General features: G+C 32.3%; 2 protein-coding genes across 4 annotated transcripts; one reads left to right on the top strand and one right to left on the bottom strand.

Moving 5' to 3' along the window:
* Positions 1-2314: 2314 nt before the first annotated feature.
* Positions 2315-19626, bottom strand: LOC140672101 (uncharacterized). 3 transcript variants are annotated; one of them, XM_072903952.1, is made up of 6 exons: positions 19494-19626; positions 19199-19429; positions 18870-19121; positions 18470-18621; positions 2791-3369; positions 2315-2705 (listed from the first exon to the last, which is right to left on the bottom strand). In XM_072903952.1, exons 3-6 carry the CDS (start codon positions 19110-19112, stop codon positions 2513-2515), a joined length of 1167 nt encoding a protein of 388 aa, XP_072760053.1. In that variant the 5' UTR covers positions 19113-19121; positions 19199-19429; positions 19494-19626; the 3' UTR covers positions 2315-2512. The 3 variants fall into 3 exon arrangements, with proteins under 3 accessions (XP_072760053.1, XP_072760055.1, XP_072760056.1); XM_072903955.1 differs by having other exon boundaries at positions 2318-2705; positions 2791-3357; positions 19199-19499; XM_072903954.1 differs by having other exon boundaries at positions 18870-19499.
* LOC140672103 (carbohydrate sulfotransferase 11) lies at positions 6574-18000 on the top strand. The gene is made up of 7 exons (XM_072903957.1): positions 6574-6836; positions 11337-11509; positions 15095-15348; positions 15623-15863; positions 16134-16313; positions 16703-16860; positions 17000-18000. Exons 1-7 carry the CDS (start codon positions 6824-6826, stop codon positions 17082-17084), a joined length of 1104 nt encoding a protein of 367 aa, XP_072760058.1. The 5' UTR covers positions 6574-6823; the 3' UTR covers positions 17085-18000.
* Positions 19627-19696: the final 70 nt, after the last annotated feature.

The following is a 19696-nucleotide window of genomic DNA, read 5'->3' on the forward strand; positions in this document are numbered from 1 at the left end:
TAAGAACTTTTCCTCAGCAAACTGATAGTACAGATAACATAGCTACATTCTCTCTCACTATTCTGTGTATTAAAGGGCATTTCATTAATGTATTCGAGTTTGTCTTCTTTCGGGTTTAGATTTTACTTTCATATTAACATTCATGCATTTGCTTATTAAATAGTTATATTTTTTCAAATATAAAAAAAAAATGGAATACATTAAAAATAATGAATCTGAAAAATATAAAAAGATTGGATTTCATATGTACATAAAAGAATTTTAGCTTTTTACGTTTTTTAAAAAGTAATTTTATATAAAGTATACAGAAAATAATCCTATGTAAAGTATACAGAAAATGCATTGACATCTTTCCCAAATTTTCCTTAAATTTAATTAATTGTTGAGATTCATTGCAAAAATATTTCTTTTTTGAAGCCTATTAAAATCAGTTAAAATCAGTTTTTTTCGCAATAACAGCAATTGAATGAATTGCATCAGACAGCCAGACGTTTAATTTTAGCGAGAATTATATCGGCATGATAAAATGATTCGTGATCTTTAGATTGTCGGCAAGCAATCTTATGTACATTCTCAGAAAAGAACCAAAAGCTCGTTTCTCGATAAGAACGTGACTCGGATAAGATTCGCGTAATAATGATCAACAATAAGTTAAATGATCGTACATTTGAGACTTTTATGAAAAAGATACTGCTATACGGGTACGATTTAAAGTTTAAAAATGAGAATGCCGAACTGTGTGCATTAACAAATTAATGCGATATTTAAGCAATGACAACGATAATGACAGTTAATTTATTATACATTATCGCTCATCAAGAATCAAGAACGAATGGAAATTGAGTATCTATATGTACATTGAAGTATACATATGGGAATATATCCGCGTATACAGTCGAAGTCCAATGTAATATGTAAATAAACTGAGCGGACAATCAAAAAGAGAAAGAAAAGTTATTGCAAAAAAAATAGAACGAGAGATGTCGCGCGTTGCAAGAAGTTTCAGATGTAGAGAAGCCGGCAAGTTTGCAAGCGAGAAAGTTTTCGACTCCAGATACTCAAACAAGATTAATTAACTTTCAGCTAACAAGTCTCATGACAAATGATCGTAGACTAAATGATGTAACAAAATAGTACTCACCTCTCTTCTCGAACGAGAGTTTCTTCCACGTGCGAACAAGCTGGTGCTGTTGATTAAATGAGGGATTAAAAAAAAAAAAAGATATAAAAAACAATAATAAAAGAAATGTATTAAAGTCTCTCTTGAAACAAATGGCGTATTTAAATAACAATTCAACACTCGGCCATCAATCGACTAATTAAAGCCTTGAAGGTCCTAGTCTCTCAAAATAATCAATACATATATATATATATATATATATATATATATATATATATATATATATATGCCTTAACTGTCATGTCGAATTGATCAATGAAATTGGCATCAACTGCTCCGTTAAAATATCGAAAAGAAAATAAACTTGACTTTACACGGATGAACGCACACTCCGATAATTCATTATTACCTACGAATTGCGAAGTGCGTTAACTGATACTTTAATAGAACTTTCATGTCTCACCGTCCCTGCTGTGTCCCTAATATAAATATTCAATCTCAATCAACAGCGAGGGCATTATCGATTTTACAATACAGGACTCTTAACGTGTACATAGAAATATATATATATATTACTACGAGACGCATAAATCAATTGAAATATACCTAGGAGATGTATAGCAGACATATACTATAAAGTGATACCTGTAATGAAAAGTGACTGTATACATATGTATCGAAGAGAAAACTATATTGTATGTAATCGTTGACGAATCGTTAATGCACAGTGGACGTAGCGATGATATTTTTTATCGAAAGTGCTCAGCAAAGGTCTCCACTGACTCAAAATATTGACTCACTCACTCACTTGTCGCTCACTGTCACTCTGATCACTCAATACTCACTTACTACAGTACACACACACACACACACACATATATATATATATATATATATATGTGTGTGTGTGTGTGTTACGAATATGTGCTTTATATAGTTTAACAAAATAAATTATTTCAAAAATTTACGTCTAACGCTTTCATTTTTACTCATTAGGTTGCTATATAAAGATGATATTACCGTTTTTAAGTAAAATTTAAATTTAAATAAAAATTAAAAGATAATATAATTATATTAACTCTACATTATATTGATATTAAAAACGATAAATAAAAACGTAATTAAAATTGATAGTAAAAACTAAATTGATTTAAAATATTACTTTATCTAATGAAAATTAAACAAAAAAATTGTATAAATTGTACGGTCAGTTTTTATTAAGTGAGGGACTAACTGGATAAGTGTATTTTTACACATTACTTTATGTTAACGCATTTATATTATACATATTTAACATTGGTACATATTTTGATATATTACATACTGAAAGAGAATTTTATAATATTTAAGTAACAATAAATGTGCATTATTTTCGGTTACAAAATAACGCACTTAAGGAATAAGTAAGTCTGTTATTACTTTTGCTTCTTGTATCTCAAAAATACTCTTCTTGTCACGAATCATCTCTAATTCGTGTATTAGAGCTTTCGCAGCCTCAACGCAATCATCGACCTCTTCCATAACAGTCATGTTTGAAAATACAGCTCGCAGAAAATGCAATATTATGTTCAGCTGGTTGACGGATCTGTAATCGTCGATAACATAAATCGATCCATTACCGTATGTTTTACACGCGAAGAACGTCCATCAAAGCACGATTTTATATTTACCTGGCAAAAATTCTAACATTTACTTCGTCAACGTTGCTCAGCCATTCCAACTCGACCAAACAAAACATCAGAGAGCCATTTTCCTTCACCAGGAAAACATCGTCGTAAATTTTGACGAAAGTCTTCGCGTTTAAAAAATGAAAGAGTTGTTTCTTTCCAGACTTATATGAAACTTCATGGTCTTGATTATTCTTCGAGAGACTGATATTAACGATTTTTTCTGTGCTAGATGTACTTTTCAGCGCCAGTATCGCGCTATGCTTGTTCTTGTTTAAAAAATTGATCCACGAGCAATCGATCACTTCGTCGATCGTGAGTTGAACAGGAGGCACTGGGATCTGAAATTGCGTCTCGCCGATCTCATACGAGATCGTGGCCCAACACTCGCTGACGGATTTTTCATCGAACGTCGGTAGATCGAGCACCATCGTTGCCACGACATGAACGGCACCGGGATGGATCGAGTTGATTCTTTCCCAATGAAAGAAGCGTTTCCAGAACATCGATTTACCGTAAATCTCCATCTTGTCTTGTACGTATGGATAAAGTCTGAGGTTGAGCAACGTGCTACAAAGAAAACTTACGTAGTTGCGTTTTCTGCGGTTATTCTTATGGTTTATTATCGTTTAAAAGCGACGGGTTTTACTTTTTCTGTGACAGTTCGATTTATATATATTATATTATATTTTAATAAAATTTTTCTTTTCTCCCTGTTATAAAAATCTAAAGTTTATTATTTTTGTAAATTATTTATAATGTTTATTATATTGTAAAAATTTAATTTTTACTGTCGATTTAAAGTATAAAAATATATGTAAATAAAGATTATCTAACGTTCATTCTATTGGAAATTTAATTGTAATCATTATTTGCATTTTCAAATATTATCTCTTTGAAGAATGCAAAATACGTAGAGTGTAAAACATGATCGTAATAAGATATATATTTTTTTTATATACATATAAGTAATATAAGTATAATTATATAATTATAATAAGTGTTATCTTTGCATCGAGACATGATCTTATAATGATGTGTTTAGAGGATATTTTGGGAAAGATGTCACTTTTCTACAGTAAAAGTCAATATTGACATAAAAGATAGGAAGGTTTCGTCATTAATTTCGATTTCTCTTAAAGTATAAAGTATAATTTCGATTTCTTTTAAAGTAGAAAGAAAATCAAACAGATCAAAAAGATCTTTTAACTAAGCCTCATCGATGGCGACATCATATGACTTAATAGATATTTGCATGAATAATATCTAATAATACACATGACTTGAATTGAACTTAAATGTATTTGATAGTGCATGGAATTTCTAATGTTGTATTAATATATATATGTATATAAATCCGTAATACGTGCGTAAATGCAAATCAACGCGAGTTAATCGACGCATTTTAAATCATCGCATTTAAATAGTAGCCTACATTAATTATGCCAAGAAAATATTCGCAGAAGAAACCACAGAATCACGCAACATGCCTTGTATTTAAACTGACAGATTTATTACCTAGACTTAATCAGTCTAGATTAAGATCTCGAAGACTATTGATCTATACACACAAAGGAATCACACACGAAAGAAAAATCGATTGTTCTAAGCTTCGCCAATCAGATAATTTAACTTTCTGAATTTTATCTGAATTTTTTGCTTGCTCAACTTATATATATTCAAGAGCAAAATATTTTATCAATTAATCTAAATCATATATTCAGAGCTTGCTTATATTCTTTTCAAAAGTAATAAAATATCTCATTTTTTAATGCAAAAGTTAATAGAAATTTAATTATTCAATTAAAAGCATAACAAAGTTTAAATCCCTTTCATATTAAAATCAGAATAAAATTATAAATTCTGTCTTCTTCGTTAGTTGTTTTCTTTATCAATTCGTTTTTTAAATTTCTTCGATTTATTTTTTTTATTTGATAGCATCGATATAATAATCTACCTACCGTTATTATATAAAAAATTATTAAACGCGCTTTTTTATAAAAAAAAAAAATTACGCACAAATAAAGTGACCGCGAAATCAACGGGTATGCATACGCGAATTGACCTTGAATGTAACGCTTGCACCAACATTATTTATGCAGATCGACCCACGAACAAAGATACCAATCACGATGTTCCTGTAGAAGTATAATAACGCAATATCGACATTAACGGAATAATTTTATTATGCAAGTTGCTCTTTACACATGCTGATAAAATCCGTGCATTTTTTCCATTTTTTTCACACACATATTCTCTCTCTCTTTCTCTCTTTCTATCTTTGCATATAAATTGCATGCATTAGTCTACGTACTCCTTTATTTTTCTTCCCCTCTTTATATATTATATATTTCCTTTAGTAAAAACATATTCTAGATTAAGATAAAGTATGAAAATTAATACTCACTCCTATACAAGGACGTTAAATAAGCATTGATTTTCTGTAAATATATGTTCAAATGTGTATTTGTTCTAGTATTATTTTCTGCCACACAAACTTATATCGTGACAAAAGTCTGGTAGAAGATCTTTACATCGTCTTAGTAGAACTATTTTCTCTAGATCTTAGTAGAACTATTTTCGTTTCAACGCTATTGAATCAAGCCGTTAAAAATTTCTTTAAAAATCAAATAAAAATCTGCAAAATCAATAAAGAAATTTTTAACGACACAATTTAATAGCACTGACGAAGTAAAAAACAGTTATGCAAAATTAGATCAAAGCTTTTAACAGCAGACTTTTTCAAGATTAAAAAAGAAATACAAAAAAGTAATAAAAAACTTTTACTTACCAATACATATTTCATTTCTATACATCTCATATTTTATTATTTTGATATTTCAATTCAGATTGGGTGATATAAAGAAAATTTATAACATAAAAGTATAATTTACATTATTTTTCTAATTGCATAATTATGTAAATATTAAATATTAAATATTGAAAAATATTAAAATATTGCTATTTTAAAAAATATCAAGAACCGTTAATTATAAAACCAGGGTAATATTTCATGTTCGAAATGTAGGTAACAATATCAAATTACAATTTTCGAACCCATTTACAATCGACCCACCGCAAATCAAGAGTTACCGTTTCTGTTACTAATTAAATTTCAATTTTAATTGATCGGCTTCCAACGAAGAAGGCGTTCGCTCGCTTGCGGCGGCTCGCAACGCGTTTGCGCGACAAACGTCCGGCGGCAAATCGACCCGCGAAAAAACCGACCAATCGACGGAAGCAGACAAACCACAGGTCCGGGCATTTACATACCTCGACACATGATTAGAATTTATACTATTTTCATTCTATATATTAACTGTCAAATCATTTCAATTTCACATTTTTAATTTTATTAATTTTATAAAATTTTAATATTATTTTTATTCATATGTAAGAAGCCTAAAAATGTAAATGTGTAATATATCAGTATGTACCATACGTATATACTAACTTATAACAAATGCAAAATGTTATTTTCCCTTCTTTACATTTATGTACAATTTTCTCAATAATTAAAAAAAATCGACAGGAATATTAAATCTTCAAATTTCATCTTTATCCTAATCTCTCGAATCGGATAAATTAAATCGAGATTAACTTTCTCAAGTTTTTAAAAGTCGAAAAGAATGAAACCGTTGCGTCGAACCTAACTGCTTAACATGTCTCGAGCAGAAACGTCGCACCGCTGACGTAGCGCCCGAAGAAACCGGCCCTGGTAAGACGGGTCGGGTGGTAAGTGTTGGACGCGAGCGTCGAGGCGCCCATGAAACAGGGGCCGGTCGGTCGGTCGACCTCAGTAATCTGCACGATGCCGCCGTGATCGGAACGGCATCGCGTACGTTTCCTGGTGCGACACGCGCACGCATCACGTGGCACGCACACACCACGCGTCCGGCTGTCCTGCCTCCTACGGCGCGAGGATTACGTCCGACGTCCCTCGCACGACGCGTCCCGCGACCCGGGGGAGAAGCGACGCCCGCTGCCGCCGACGATCACGCGCGACAAATGCGTCAGTGATCCCGCCGACGGATATATGCCCGGAGAAGGTATGATGAGAGAAAGAGAGAGAGAGAGAGAAAGGCACGATCGAAACCTGGAGAGACGGATCTCTCCTGCGCGGCTCTGTAGAAATCCCGGGATTAAAAAGGCCACCCGCTGACCCCGTGAACCCGTGCACTCGTCGCACAATTTCACACGGTCGCTTCAACGAATGCAAACAGTGACTTCATAGCGGTTTTCCGGGAGATGCTATTTTTCACGATGTAGCGAACAATGAAAAACATTCTAAAACCGCGTGTAATTATTTAACGTACGGTGATAATGTTAGTCCGAAATGTAAATTGCCTATGATAATTATTTCGCATTAAAACATGAAGTTTTGACGTATTCAAAATGTGCGTCATAACAAGAACTTTAGATTACTACTTGACTTTTGTAGAACCTTGTGTCAATAATGTGATTCATTATGTTTCTTTTTTTTCTGTTTCTATTTTTGTTAGAGCTACCTATATGCTATAGAATCAAAGAATCAGTTAGAGCGTATCGATGTTAGTGAAACTGGACCTCAGAAGTTGACAACAGTTAACTTGAAACAGTTAAAGTTTCCCTCTACTTCTAAAAAAGAATGTAAATCATACAAATTGCACTGACAATATGGATTAATTAACTGTAAGTTAAAGTTCTCGCTAATATTTAGAAAAAATTCTGCTTATAATATAAAAGAGAGAAAAAAATATATAAATTAATCGAGTATTAATTGAAGAAAGCAACTGTAATTTTCAAAGTCAAAATCAATCCACGCTAGTGAAATTTTATCTGCCATCTGATATTTCTTGGACATAAAGTATTTATCTGTCGATGTTCACTAATTCAAAGATCAACCAATGTAATACAAAAGTACTTTGATATGTAATGTTTTTATAAAATGCCTTCAATAATTATGTCTTCATCTCTGCATCTTATTATCCCATAATAATTGCAAAGTCATAATATTCGCGATTGACATAACTTGATTAACAATATTTTGTTAACCCATTGACCTATCTGTTTCACAAACATTATCTGGATCTGATTACTGTCTCTCTATGCTGAGAAAATCAAAACATTTATTTCTCTTTTTTGACAAAAAAAATGTTACTTCTGTAATTTACAAAATAAATCCTATTTATCATTCCATACTTTGACAATAAAATATGTAACTTTTAATAATAAATTTATTGTAACCGCCTCCATAAATTCTTTTTATTAGAAATATTAATTATTAATTTTTTGTCATCATATCTCGTACTATATTTATATTTTGTTAACGAATTTTAATTGAACAATTTTATATATATAGAGGAGGGGAGGGAAGATTAATGCCTGAACATCTGTCGCTATCACGTGCTTCAATAATAAGTTCTCCTCCCATATATAAAATGCAAATGTAATTGTGAATTATAAATCGACGGTTCCATTCACGTCGAGATCAAAGACGTTCCCTTCACTGTGGGAGCGGACCGTTTCTCCCGTCCTGAATCTCACGGAAAAACATAAGTCGCATACAGATATGTATAGAATCGTCCAGGCTTATGTAATCTAATGCTGGTATCCTGATGTTAACGCCGATCGTATTGCGTCGCATAAAGATATCTCATTTGCGAATAAGATAAATCTTGTTTCACACAGTGTTCTATTCATGTACATTAATGTTGCGTAACAGAGTTATCGTTCTTCCTGATGATTTAGTCTTGCGTAATTTCATTCTATTTTGTATTATTATATTATTATCGCGTACATATTATACCACATGTACTTGTATTATTATCGCGTACATATTACAATTATTCCGTAAAAGGAATATATTTATCATTCAATTAGTTAATTATTTTGAAAATAAATCTACGATAGAAAAAAACAAAATAAGTATACATATATTTTATTGATTGTATTGAATCTATAGTGCAGAATTGAGTTACATAAAAGGTTATGTGACAACGGATGAATAGCACAATAGATTATTGAAACGGTATAAAACGGAAAGAAGTCATTTTTGCTTCAAAGACTAGTTGACTGGTAATTATGATATTGCAACTTTGACGTATTGTGGTATTGTATAATATTGACCGCGCGAACGTGCTTAATAATGAAAAAAAAATTAAACAAAACTATGCGAATTACACAATACGATACGGAGTTTGAAAATGTCTTAATTTCAAATAAAATTACGCTCATAATTATCCGTATACGTTATTTTTATGTATCAAGATTGTGATAAATTTTATCGGAACTCAGTAAAGAAATAACAACGTCAATAATTCGTTGCTGTCTGCTGTTGTATCTATATAATGCTGATGCGAATATCGGACTATATATATCGTTACTGAAACATTTATTATATGAAGCCTGATTAAATTTGATCATATATGCTTTTCTGCAACGAACAACAAAGTTCGCACACGTCCTATTAAATTCCTTTCATACGTGTGTAATTTTTCCTACTGTTCTTTTATTTATCAAATATAATTTAAACAATCATACTCTACTAACAATAAATCTATTTCGAGAAAAAATTAGATTTTTTATTCTGCTTGAATTAATAATACACGTCTCTACTATTACACTATTTAAAAATTTTATTTTGCAAACCATGAGCGATAAACGAATTGTGAAATTAAAATATTACAACGGACGAGAATTCATTCGTTATGAACAAAATTCATTTTATGAAATTTAATGCTTCTCTCTTTATTTTGTTAAAATATTTTTGCAGGCTAAAAATATATTTCATAATTTCAATATATATATATATATATATATATATATATATATATATATATATATATACATATAATGAAACAAATTGTATATAAATATTATGAATTATAACAATACCAAAATTAAATTGATGTTGCGCGTTAAAAAAATAAAATTCGTACATAATATCCTATATAACTATATAAATAAACTAAATATATAGTTCATTGTTTATTGCGAAGATAACAGTTTTTTTATCTCTTTTATTATTATGTTTAAGATATCATTTTTAATAATTTTTTTTATTTTTGCTGAGAATGTTATTCTTGATTTTTTTTTTATTATAATAAATATCAATTTTGTGTGAAATATATATTTTTTATAAACACAACTTTTATAGATAGATTGTTACGTGATATTCATATCTAGTCCGATTCCATCTAATCTGTCTATCGATCGTATCTAATGTGATCGTTGCTTTGTTGTCTGATAACAAACAACGAAACGATTAACAGAATACAATAATGAGTCTCAATTGGGCTGCCATTTGACACGCGATTAAACGTATAATTACGCTTAATAACCTTCGTAAAAGTCAACTGCGAGAGAAGATCCGCATCGACGTAATCACTGACATACTGACCGTGCGAATTTCTGCAGCCCACAAATGCTTATCACCCGTGCGGTCACATTTCCGCGACTACTCGACTGCTTGGCGGGCTAATCTACATACTCGCGATCTCGACATACGGATAGACGCATACCGACAAACGTGATTACCCATTCCATCGATCGATGATATCTATTTTCCACGCGTCTATAACATTCCGCCAATTAGACACTTATCCCTATAACTATTCGTCAATCTAGTTATTATCATCTAGCTTTACTTTCATATATATTTTTCATATGCAAATATTCTATATAATACGATAAAATAATATTTGTACATTCTAGAGAAATGCAACTATTTATATTTCTTTCTTTCTTTCTTTCTCTCTCGCTCTCTCTCTCTCTCTTTGACCGTAAATATAATTATTATAAAATATATATTTAATTAAGGTAGATGCGACTTGAAACGCGTAAAACGAATGTTCATTCATGACAGGTGTGTTTGTTATTTTTCCACGTGCGCATTCGGATAAAATGCAAATCAATCTAACATGAGAAATCTGAGAGAGTGTAATAATTGATTCATCGATATGACAATTGCATCGCACTCGTTTACGAGTGTCAAGACACGGGGAGAGGGATGTAACAGTATACTGTCATTATCTGGTATCGCAATTCGCTTCCTCATCAAAGCGGAACACGCGTATACAGTATCAGTAAAGTAGACCGCATACGCCATTAACTCTATCGGCTCTATATCACACCCTCACCATGAAATAAAGATTATTTACATTATCAAATTTAAAGCCGGTGCCCAAGCGAATAAACAAGCTGTAACACAAATATTATCACGCCATATTACGCAAGTGCTATATATTTAGAAGCTATTAAAAGTTAAATAATCAAGATCAAAGTACACATACTAATTTCTAATCGCAACACATCCCAACACATCCCAACACATTTACGTCTGCATTCCCACAATGGTTCAATTAACTCCCACCTTCTGAACGTTCCCGCTAACAACGAGATTGAAGAAGTAACGGTGTCGTAAACGCGCGCGATCGACAGATTAATACAATTAGCGCTTCATGTAATGGCTAAGAAAAGATCCGCGAGAAGAAGCCTCAGAAATCGGTGATTCATCGCGTCGAGTTACGGCAACATAATATGATAACCCTCTAAACTACGTGTTTCAGTCCGATATGAGTACAGACGGAAACACGTTTTCCGGGAGAAGATGACCCCACGTCGTCGCGTCTTCGCAGGAGTTCGCCGTGCTACCTTTGCCGCCGGTATCTTGGCACTTATCTTTCTGGCACTGTACAGCCAGGATGGCACCAACACCTTGCAGCACGGGAATTCACTGGAGGTGAGTCTCGTCTCTTGTAAAAATTTTATCACGACGAGGTACGGAATACTTGGTGCATTTTCAATAGAAACTTGCGCGTTACTTTGGATAATTTAAATGTGTATACAATTTATAAAACTCTTGAAGAAAATGAACATCTATTCTTGCGGATTTTTTTTTTAACATTAGTGTGATGTTTTTCATTCAATGCTTCGGCAACATCAAGTCACTTAAAATTTCACGATCCAATATATAAATTATAAAAGTCTTTTTAATTATAGAAAAATTTGCAAATATTAATAAACATGCGATCTTAATTAATATTTTAATTCCTCCGAGAATTATTTACTGCATTATAATTCTTTAGAGTTTCATCTCTATTGAAAGTTTTATAAATATTAGATTAGGAAAGCAAATTACGCTTTCTGATAAAATTATCGCGTTAAAAAAAAAATCTGTTTCGAGAAAACGAAGAATTCTGTTTCCTACCAATTCCTGGGAGACCGAAAACGTTTGCCTTACGTAAAGCACGACGACCATAGATTGGCACGCTTCCAGGCGCAATGCGGTACGTGGATCAGTGCTCGCCTGATATGGCCCATTTCAGTGTTCAACAAAATAGTTAAAACGTTACCCTTATCGTATGTAACAATCATTTTACAAAATGTCAACGCGAACGAATGTATATAAGGAATAGTTGCTAAAATGTAAACAGTTTCTGCGATAGCGTAGCGTAGAAAATGTATTCATTTTTTTACGGTCTTTTTACGAAATAATGCACGCCAATTTTTTGAGTGAACATTTCTCCGATAACGAAACGTTACGAACAAATGTCCTGTCATAGAAAAAAATATAGGAGTAAGAAATACGAACAATAGAGTAAAAAGAGAAAGCACTATATTTTAGTAGAGAACTTTGAGATGATCTGATTCAGATAACATCTAATGATGAAAAGATTTCTACTATCGAAATATTTGTATGATAAATTATGGCCATTACACTCCATAACTTTACTATAAAGTCAAAGGCGCGTGAGATGAAAAAAGTTTGCTAAAAAAATAAATTACATGTGGTAGAATGATAATGATAGAGTCGCGAGACGCAGTTGGAGACTGTATTGCGACTGGACAAAAACTTTTCTCTTTGTAAAAACGAGGTATATTCATTAACAAAGCTGCTCGCGGAATAATAAAAGGCTAAAGATAAATGAAAGTACAGACAGTAACACGCGTTCCCCATTTAGAAAAACTCAAATGTAGAATCAGTATAAAATTATAATAACCAGAATTAATTAAAGATACCGGTTAATTAAAAAATAACCGTAGAGTTTTAACTCCAGTGAAATAAGAGAAATTTTTCAATTTAAAAACATTAAAGAGCCACAAAACGACGTAAGTAAAATTAATTAACAACGATACACATTTCTGATTATCATGATTGATGATGATACTATAGTATTAAAAGTAACCGTGTTCCATAAAAGATAAATCCGTAAAACTATATATCTCTTCATCAACGCAGTTTAAAACAGTACTTCAGTCGCAATAGACGGACATTTACTTATACTTCAAAAAGTTGTCTGAGAATCATCAATCTTGTCGCTGGTGTGGCGGACACAAGAACACACTTAACGTTACTATGTAAATACAGAGATACGGATACAGGGAAAATAGCGGATACACTTCTAAAGTCTTGTCTTGTCTTGTCTTGTCTTGTCTTGTCTTGTCTTGCCAATGGCACGTGCATGCACGACGATGCGCCAGTGCATAAACGTGCACGATGCGCCACCACCCTTCGTAACCCACATTCGTCGCTGCACAAGGCGCGTTCTACATCGAAATCAATAAGCGAAAGCCGGCAGTTCTGTATTAGACCTTACTAGCTCGCTGCGTTATGCGCATCCATGCGATTTTTTCCGCGTTACATCATCCCGAATGAATTATCAGCCATCGAAATAGACAAAATTATATTGATCAAGTTATACTATCATTTCAGAGCGCGATCGCAATTGCGATTTGCTGCAATCGAAATTTTAACACTCTCGCAGTCCCGAGAATTAATTAAAGATTGATATTTCATAGTTATTGAAATATTTCTATAAAATATAATATCTATTATAATAGAAAAATTATATTTCCTGCAAAAGTTTTAATACAAATAAGTGTCACGAGATAAAGGTCTTACGTTGTGATAAAAATGACGTAGATTAAAGAATATATATCGTTTTCATATATCTCGGAAAGCAATTTCTTGAAAATTACGGATGATTCATGAGATCGTAGAAGCATGCCATGTCCTATTTGCGCCGTAGATTCACGAGACAAGGTGTGTCTCAAGATAGTACAAAAAAATTGTCCCTCGCAATCTTCACTGCTTGCGGTCTGCTTATTACTGTTTATAATTGTCCTATTTAAATGCCCGAAATAACACGATAATAATATTTAAAAAATAACTCATCAATTGATTATGAAAATAAAAAATCGCAATGATAATGTATAATGATAATTAAATATTTTCTTGTTAATATTAAATCCAAGGCAAAAAGCGTTTATAAAGTTAATGTGAAGTATGCATTAAAGATATATTTTTTTTTTTTTTTTTTATAAATGGCGTAACTTCTGATATATAAATGCAAATATGCTGTAATCTCGTCAATTCCGCAATACATTCGACGCAATGCAGCGGGTAAGGTATAGACACGTATTTAGATTAATTGCAGAAATTAGGAAATTGAATTAACCTTGCATGTTACGAAGAAGGTTAATATACGTGTTACAGTCTTGACAGAAAGATTTGCCGTTAGTAAATTGTGTCTGATTCATTGACTGGCAATGTAAGTCGAACTCTCATCTAGCCTTTTGCACGCGTCGCAATTATTCTAATCACATCGCTACAATTATCGCTCATTATCCCGTAATTACTTGCGTGCTCATTATCTCGTAGTTATCTACGTCATAATCGAGCGCTATTAATTCAATATTGAGTGCGAGAAATGATTACATTTGTTCATATTTCTACTCGCATTACCATTGTAAAAAAACTTTACGTCTATTTGTAATGTAGATAACGTAATGACTAATCTTGAGTACAAATAAATCTATTGATCGTAAATATATCATAGATCAACAAAGTAATGTTACATCGTTATGAAGACAATTTACGTCTCTCCATTCTGTCATTCAGCAAAGATATAAAAATTGCGCGGCCAAATAATCCTCGACACGTTTCGTACCTTACGTCATATATACACATCGTAACTCTTACGTCAGCGTCCAATTCATAATTCAGTGTATATAGCGCTGGCTCATTTCATAGTGTTCTCATTACAATAATTTCTGGTATATCTAACCACTTGATGACTACAAATTTAGGTCAAGTTGACGACAACAAGACAAGAGTAACGCCATATCTGATGTTTTGTCATTTTTAAATGTCAATTAATGGCTCATAGAGACAAGTGTATCGTTAAAAGAATAGTAAAATTTGCTGAAATAATATTATCGAAACGTAACGCGTTGCGTTTACAATTTATATCGCAAAAAAACCCGCAACTGGTTAGTTGACACATTTTCTTCCATAAATCAATGCTTTTAATTATTTTAACAGGACGCGAATCTAACACCAGAAGAGAAAATATTGGAACAGATCACGGCGGCGGAAACTGAGCAACGTTTAATAGCCAGACGGAAATTTCTGGCGGAAAGATGCGCCGAGGAAGGGCTCGATCGCCCTGGTAACGATTCGCTTCACAGGCCGAACGCCTGGGAATTTCTTGTAAATAGAGAATATCACCTTATATGGTGCAACGTTTTCAAAGCGGCGTCCACGTCGTGGATGTATAACTTTAACTTACTTGCTGGGTAAGTCGCTCACTGATATTACGTACATATTAAAGTTTTCCGTCGATGAAAAGAATAAAAATAAAGTCACATGTATCACGCGTATATAATTTATTGTTACAGAAAATTGAAAAATATAAAATATGTATTTTTATAAGTATTTAATTTCTTTTATTGCGCAACTCTATTCCAAACTTGTGTTATATTTTCTTTTTACTGGTTATTTATTAAAATGCTGATGAATGACTGATAGCAATTGATCTCGGGAATAATCATTAATGTGTTAATATTACAGATATAGTCCGCAATTCTTGAAGGCCTCCAAAGCAGTGCCAGTTTCGCTGGCCAGACAAAGATATCCTAGGCACACCGCGGAAGAACTAGCTAAATTCTTAAACGATAGCATGAGTTTTTTGATAGTGCGACATCCGTTCGAAAGATTGCTCAGCGCTTACCGGGATAAATTGGAACACAGTTTGCCACACACATTTCATAGCAACCTCGGTGCACACATAGTTTGGCATTACAGAGCAAGGGTAATATTATTTGACAATTTTTAAAAGCGATATCACTTCAGAATCTTAAATATAAATGATTCGCAAAGAAATTATAAAGAAAACTAGAATGCAAAATATGTGGCAGACCCAGATCAATAAAAAAAAAAATACTTAGAAACATGATCTTTAAAAAATTTTAAATCAACTTTCCTTATTTAATTACCAATTCATATCGACAATTCAAAATTAAATAAAATTCACATCAATGTTAAAGCAAAGAATTATAAAATTGTTTTCTACAAAATATAGGATCCAAAGACAAATACGAGGCAAGGACCAAGATACCCGCTCTTCGAAGAATTTGTGCGATGGCTATTATGTCAGTGGAGAGCGGGGAACGATCTTGACATGCATTGGACGCCAGTTGTAAATTTCTGTACACCCTGCCAAGTGCGATTTGATATAATAGCTAAATTTGAGACTCTGCATGTAAGTGATTTCAATTATCAACAATGAGAACCGATATAATGGAGACACAAGAAATTTTTATATCTTATCTATATTTTAAGAAAACTTCTATTTTAGAGATAAAATGTATTAAATAAGATAAAAAAAATATATATTTTATATATATATATATATATATATATAAAATATATATTAAATTGTGTATATTTCAAGTATTGTATAATAATACAGATAGTAATACAGAAGTATAATAATACAGATTATATTTTAAAATATATATATTATGTATATAAATAATATAAAATATATATTATATATATATATATATATATATATATATAGATATTTTTTTTGCGTTAAATTATCTTTCGAATCGTTCTAAAATTTTTTATCTTGCTTTCTTGTTAAAGGATGATCAAGATTATCTTATAAAACAAGCTCACGTGGGACACATCATTAAACCCGAGTGGAAAAACCCAACTAGGGGTGTGCAAACGAAAGATGTTATAAAAAATTATTTCACGCAATTATCTAAGACACAAATTAATGAGCTCTATGAGATGTTCAGGTATGTCCACAAATACATTCATGCAATCTACATACGTTTGTTATTTTTCATCTGACGTAAGATGTAAAAAATGTATGATAATATATGTATAATGTATGAACATAAGATCATTCTATCTTATTTCGAATTTCTCGTACAGGTATGACTTTGTATTATTCGACTATTCGCCTGAAGAATACCTAGCGTTTGGAAGGGACGAAATCACCACATTAATATGCAAGTGATGTGGCTTTTGACCCGTGCTTAATACGTGTGCGCGAACACATCATAAAATCTCTAATTTGGACGACGCATACAACGAAACTGTAGGTAGCACTTAAATAAATTTGGAAGGAAAGGAAGTTGATAATGCGATATGTATATAGTAACAATCATGCCGTCGATGCATTTCTTACATAGAATTTAAAGAATTAAAATAATATTTAATATATGTCCTGGTTTTATAACTTATTGTATTGTAAACGTAAACTATATTGTCCTATTTTGATATAGTGTGCATATGTTAAAGTTTATCAAATTGTTGTACTAATTGTTTTGAAGAATAGAACATAATGGAGACTTATGATAAACAATAATGAGAATGTCTTGCAAATATGAATGATACATGGTTCATTACTTGTATAGTTAAAAAAATTATTAAGCAAGCTGAATTTATACAAATTCACAGCTGTCAGATCTGAAAGCTTTATTGCTATCCAATCACTCAAAATTTGCACATTTCTCAATTATTTTACGTTTTAATAATAGAATAAGAAAAATAATTGAATAATAAAAATTGCTAAAGCCTTTAAATAGAAATGCAATAAAATTGATCTAAGAGAAAAGTCTATAGAGATTTTTAAAAATTTTTGAATATGACACAATTGAAAAGAGTTTGTAATAGTTCAGTTTCGTATAATGCAATAAAAATATCTAACTATGCTGTTGAGTTGTTCCTAACAACCGCACAATAATCTTTGTATACGCATGATTATGACATAGTACCACTGTAACAATAGTAATAGTACTGCCTCAAGGAATATGGTGCAAAATGTTGAAATAATTTATCATATTGTACACATCTTTAAGCGATACAGACATTTTGTAGAATTAAGTTATTTTAAAAAATTATAAAATGTATATTTCCGAATTAAAAAAAGAGAGTTAAACTGATAAAGAAACACTGCATATTTGCATGATAATGTTTTGCTATAGTAGAAATTGTGTGATCAAAATAATTGGATTTATAATACTTAAATCCCATGATAAATACAATGATCTATATATATGATTGCAAATTTCAATTATCAGATTTAAGTAATGCAAAATATCATTAAAAATTATCAATAGAATATTTGGATATATAATATAAAAAATCTCAATATGCATTACAAATTTCTATGAAGTAAAACATTTTTTTTTGTTAAATAAAGAAAATTTGTACAATATACATTCTGTGCATTTACATGATTTTTCCCTTTATCTATTTTCTGTACCTCTTAGATGTATGTTTATGCATTTACAGATTTATAAATTTTCTATTTCAATAGCTTTCTCGCTTTGTTTCATTTTCATCACAGAAAATAGAAATTATTTCAGATACGATATGTAAATATGTCAAATAACTCACCAACACGATACATTTTGTAACTCTACTCCAATAATCCACTTATCCTGAAGAATACATTGCCACTGTGAGAATATTTTCACAATTTTCTCTGCATTATTGTTCTTACGCTCTCCTTTCTTCTTCATGATAGGTTGTCCTTCAACAGTATACAACTGCAACATCAAGTATATCAGAAGTTAATGAGGCAATTAATTATTAAATACATAGATATATTAAATAGCAAAATTAATCCTTCAATTATTTGTATGCAAATAAATTTCATGAAAAAAAAAAATCTAAGGATTTTTTCAACAATACGTACTTCTTCAATTTCTTATTAAACGAAAAAGAAAATTCTCTCGGAATGTTCAGTTACAAGTTCAGCATATCGTATAAACATGCATCGTAAAGAGCTGCTTACATCACAATCACCATCCGAATTGGTATCTTCTCCATGAAGCGCGCGCCACTGTAGAACTTTCAAAATTCGCGCAGTGGCCGTTTTCACCTCCATATACTCGTTCGTCGTCACATCGATCTTATTCTGAATATCAGCGAGCTGTTTCAACAGATGCTCTTCGACGGGATTCGACGACACGGTTTGCGCCGGTAACGACTCGTCGCTGTCATTGACGAACATGTCTTCGTCACCGGAAATATCCATTGTGCTGTCCTGTTGTACAATACACTTAATACATGTACCTTTCGTTCGTGATGTCGATCGATATTCCTTGATTATACGCGCATTACCTTTATTTCACCATGTATTGCCGAAGAACGCCTTCTCCGGGAAGACAATCACGAGAACGCAGATAACACGCGCGAATAAACCGGCGGCGGGCTCGCCATATGCGAAATTTTCAAATCATCGTACAAAGTTCACGCAGTGCAGCCAACCTGACGGCTCGATCAATCAGGCAGGCACGCGTTTGCGAATTCTCGGGGACCGGTCGATAATATAGATGCCTTTAATTACTACAACTGTCAAAATCAATACTCTTCAATTACCACGGAGATTCCAGCTGATCATCGAGAATTCACTTACGAATCTTGAAATAGTACTTCGTCCACGGCGCGTCGCAAATGCGAAATGTCGCCAGTTGCTTCCCTAGCAACCCGTCCGTTCGTCCGTACGTCTGTCCGTCCGTCCGTCGTAAACGTAACGTGCGTGCGTGTAGTCGGACAACATCGGCTGGCTGGCTGAACGTCGCGAGATGTGTCTGTCTGTCGCAATTGCGTCGCGGGCCC

Source organism: Anoplolepis gracilipes, chromosome 12 (assembly GCF_047496725.1).
Source record: "Anoplolepis gracilipes chromosome 12, ASM4749672v1, whole genome shotgun sequence".
NCBI classification, from domain to species: domain Eukaryota; kingdom Metazoa; phylum Arthropoda; class Insecta; order Hymenoptera; family Formicidae; genus Anoplolepis; species Anoplolepis gracilipes.